This window comes from Myotis brandtii, unplaced genomic scaffold, assembly GCF_000412655.1.
Source record: "Myotis brandtii unplaced genomic scaffold, ASM41265v1 scaffold386, whole genome shotgun sequence".
NCBI lineage: Eukaryota > Metazoa > Chordata > Mammalia > Chiroptera > Vespertilionidae > Myotis > Myotis brandtii.
This window is the reverse complement of record NW_005364816.1, coordinates 33,265-37,201: the sequence shown is the minus strand read 5'-3', so window position 1 is coordinate 37,201 and position 3,937 is coordinate 33,265. Positions and strand designations below refer to the sequence as shown.

Sequence of the window (3,937 nt, the reverse complement as noted above, 5' to 3'; positions counted from 1 at the left end):
ATGGGGGTGCGGGTGGGGTGGGGTGGGGAGGCGGACCCGAGGCTTCCTAACCTGCAGACTCCAGTGTCCCCGCCACTCCTGGAAGAGGAAGTAGGGAAGGCACTGGATTATGGATTTGGTATCAGATAACGGAGCGAGGGGAAGGGAGGTTACAGATAAGGAAGGTGGAACAAATCTGTTGCATTAACCTGGTGCCGGGATTACGTCCAACTGGTTACCCAATTTAACCTTCCCCGAAGCACTGTGAGGTGGGGACTTATACCCATTGCGAAGACAGCAGCACATCCAGGTTTGGAGAGCCCAAGGTCAGTGACAGAGAGAACCTGAACCCTTGAAGCCAAGATTAGATTGCCCTGGTGTGCTCTATGGGAACCAGGCCAGAGAGGGGTGAGATGGGACATCTGGTAGCCAAGGTCCCTGTGGTCAGCACCCGTAGCCCCTGTCCCACACTCACGTAGCAGCAGCAGGAGCAGTACCGGGGGGCGGGAAGCCCCCCTCATTCTGTCTCTAGGACTGTGCTGGGTAAAGGTGGCCCTGCCCAGGGCTTAGACTCTGCAGAGAGAGGAAGGAGGGTCCTAGCCCAGAGCACTCGTGTCCCAGCGGCCGTTCTGTCTTCCCTCAGCCCCCAGTTAGTCTCAGGCTTACGCCCATGGCCCAGGCTCTGTCTGCTTCCACGCCCCAGGGAACACCCTTGCCCCCAACCCCTTTGAGACTTGGGCACCCTAAGCCTCCAGGCAAGCCCCACCCCACCCTCTATTTCCATTGCCCAACTGCTGCCCCCACCCACCCTGCCAGCCCCTGGACCCCGCTCTCACCCTGGTAGCCTGGTCCCTCCCAGCTGACTGGGCTGACGGAGTATGTGGGGGCTTAAAAGGCCAGGAGGGGGCGGGCCCTGCCAGGGGTAATTAAGGAGACCAGGGAGGGGCTGCGGCTTCACCTGTCCAGCCTCAAACAAAGATGCTTTGAGCAGCACTTTCAAGGTGGCAGGAAAGGGACACCTGCAATTCTCAAAAGAAGTCTGGTTTGGGCCAAGGTGCTGGAAACGGGGAGCAGGAGCCCAGCCAAGCAAGGGCAGTGAGGTGGGGGGAGGAGGGGGACTGCGGTCAGGCCAGGAAGCTCCAGAGGATCCTTGGCAGCTCTCCTCCAAACCTGACCAGGCCCCAGGCTCCTGACAGGGCTGGCTGCTGAGGCACCCAGTTCCGGCTTGGCGGGCCCAACATGGAGCCCAGACCCCAGGCCTGGCAAGTGCTCTCTAGACCCGGGCCCTTGTGAGCTGGGTGACTCCAGCAGTCCTGTCCCCTCACTGAGCATCAGTTTCCTCTTTGTGGCTGGGGTGTGGGGGGGGTTGGGGGTGTTTCTTCAATTTCCTCTCTATACATTTCAAGTGTTTTTCTTTCTTTTTTTTAAAAAAAATATGTTTTTTACTGCCTGGCCAGTGTGGCTCAGTGGTTGAGCATCATCCCATGCACCTAGAGCAGTGGTCGGCAAACTCATTAGTCGACAGAGCCAAATATCAACAGTACAACGATTGAAATTTCTTTTGAGAGCCAAATTTTTTAAACTTAAACTATATAGGTAGGTACATTGTTATTAACTTAACTAGGGTACTCCTAAGGCTTAGGAAGAGCCACACTCAAGGGGCCAAAGAGCCGCATGTGGCTCGCGAGCCGCAGTTTGCCGACCACGGCCCTACACAACTGCACTGCTGGCAGGTGTGGGGCAGAAACCAGGAAGGTCTGCCCTCTGAAGACTCCCACACCTGCCTCTCCACAGCAGGGAACTGTAGGGGAGCCGAGGGAAGAAATCTAGACCAACCATAGCTCCTCACACGTCTTGAGCTCACAGCACTTGGGAATCTTGTGAAAACGCAGATCTGCCTGAGCGGTTCCAGGTGCCCCTGAATGGGCCCCACGACTGGCCGGATCCCTGGTCATGCTGAGGCTGAGTTCTGGGACACACTTGGTGCTGCCCGCCTCCACCAGGCCACCTTGTGGTGCTGCAGCAGCTCCTGAGGCACTGGCGTCCTCACCGGGACCTCCTTTACCTTGGAGCACCCATGCCACCAGGACAGCCCTCAACCTGTGGGGTCAGGAGAGAAGTGCCCACACACAGCATCCTTGTCCTCCAGGAGCCTGCGGTTTCTCCAGGGGCCCAGCAGGACTGCGCCTCAGTACCCTCCTCATTCAGGCAAACGTCATGGGGTTCTTCCTTCCCTGCTTCAGTGTCCCCCCTCCTCACTGGCGCTTCTTGGTATCGCCTCCTAAATAAACTACCCGCACCCCAGTCCGAATCCCAGGTCAGCCTTTGGGGGGCCAACCGCATTAAGACCAGGAGCAGCTGATATCTGTGTGATGAGCACTGGGGTGTTCGGGGGCATGTCCTCCACAATACCCCACTCCAGTCTTCCTAGCCCCCTAGTGCTACTAACGTCCTTCCACAAATTCTTTCTGATTGCACTAACCTGTGAGGGTTCTCCTGTTTGCAACCAAAATGTGTATAGTGCAGATCAGCAGAGAAGAATTAGGAATTAGGGAGTGGTCTTGGAGAGGATGGGACATAAGTGACTATGAGAGTGTCCAGGAAGCCACCCAAGTCCACAAAATACTCTGCAAGGAATCAATGAAAATGCACACGTTTATTAGCAAAGGAGACAGAAGGGGCCAGAGCCTGATCCAGCAGACAGTCCAGGGGTGTCCACAGCCCTGGGTGAATGTGCCCAGTGCTGTGGTAACTCCTGCACCCTTACAGGGCCAGCTGTGCAGGTCAGCTACACGAGTGGGGCAGCCCAGAGCAGAGGGAGGAGCAGCAGTAGTGGGAAGGGGTCTGGCCTGGGTGTGCTGTAGGCCGTGAGCTTCTGGATCCAGCTGAAGTATCTACTGATGTTGGTGTAGACACCGGGTCGGTTGGGCCGGCCACAGCCTATTCCCCAGCTCACGATTCCAATCTGAGTCCACAGTCCGTTCTTTTCACAGGTCAAGGGTCCGCCTGAGTCACCCTGGGGAGCAGCATTGGTGAGCCTGGTCTGGGGCAGGAGGGGCCCATGGGGAGGCCCCAGAACAGGAGGGGCTATGGAGCTGGGCAAACTAGGTGCAAATCCTACTCCTCCCCCCGGAAGTGGCCAAGCCTCAGTTTCCGCATCTGCAAAGAGGGGCAAAAGTCACTACCCACATGAGGATCCAAAGAGATACTGCTAATGCAAAACGAGCTTTTATAGGCAGGTAAGTAAGGGCGAAATCACTTCCTCATTAACCAACTCTGAGGGTAGACTGGTCATGGGGGTTGCTCTCAGGCCCAAGGTTGAGAGGGGCAGGGCCTGTTTCCAGCAAGGCTCTGACTGGGGCAGGGGCACTCACTTCGCAGGCGTCATGTTTGCCATCCTCAGAGCCAGCACAAATCACGTCATCTGCCAGTCTATAGAAGAAATTGGGCTGTTGGAACAGGTCATTACACCTGGAGTTGTTTATGATGGAGACCCGTACTTCCTGGAGGATGTAGGGAGCCGGCAGCTCTGCATCGGAGTTGAGGAAACAGAAAGATAGCATCCTGTGCCTCTCCTCTGCCATCAGGTTGGGAGGAATGATATGGGCTATGCTGCTATGGCAACGGAGATCCCTGGGGCACTCACAATGCCTGGGCCATTGTTCTTTAAAAACAAAAAGGTTTTTGTTGATTTTTTAGGGAGGATGGGACATAAGTGACTATGTGTTAAGACACTTCCAGATAAAAAAGAGAAACATTGATGTGGGAAACTTCCATCGGCTGCCTCTTGCACGCCCCCTACTGGGGATTGAGCCTGTAATCAGGTATGTGCCCTAATGAACTGGCAATCTTCTGGTGCATGGGATGACGCTCAACCAACTGAGTGACACTGGCCAGGGCTGGGCCATTGTTCTTTTCTTTAAAATAAATAAATAAACAAACAAACAAATAAATCAAT

At 55.4% G+C, this 3,937-nt stretch overlaps 1 protein-coding gene across 1 annotated transcript in view; it reads right to left on the bottom strand.

Moving 5' to 3' along the window:
• Nucleotides 1–2,634: 2,634 nt before the first annotated feature.
• LOC102256307 (putative serine protease 41) overlaps nt 2,635–3,937 on the bottom strand; it is a 10,595-nt gene continuing 9,292 nt past the window's right edge. The window contains exons 6-7 of the mRNA XM_014544910.1: nt 3,354–3,508; nt 2,635–2,995 (exon numbers count right to left, since the gene is read on the bottom strand). Of these exons, the coding sequence (XP_014400396.1) occupies nt 2,768–2,995; nt 3,354–3,508 (383 nt within the window). The 3' untranslated portion in view covers nt 2,635–2,767. The remainder of the gene's footprint in view (nt 2,996–3,353; nt 3,509–3,937) is intronic.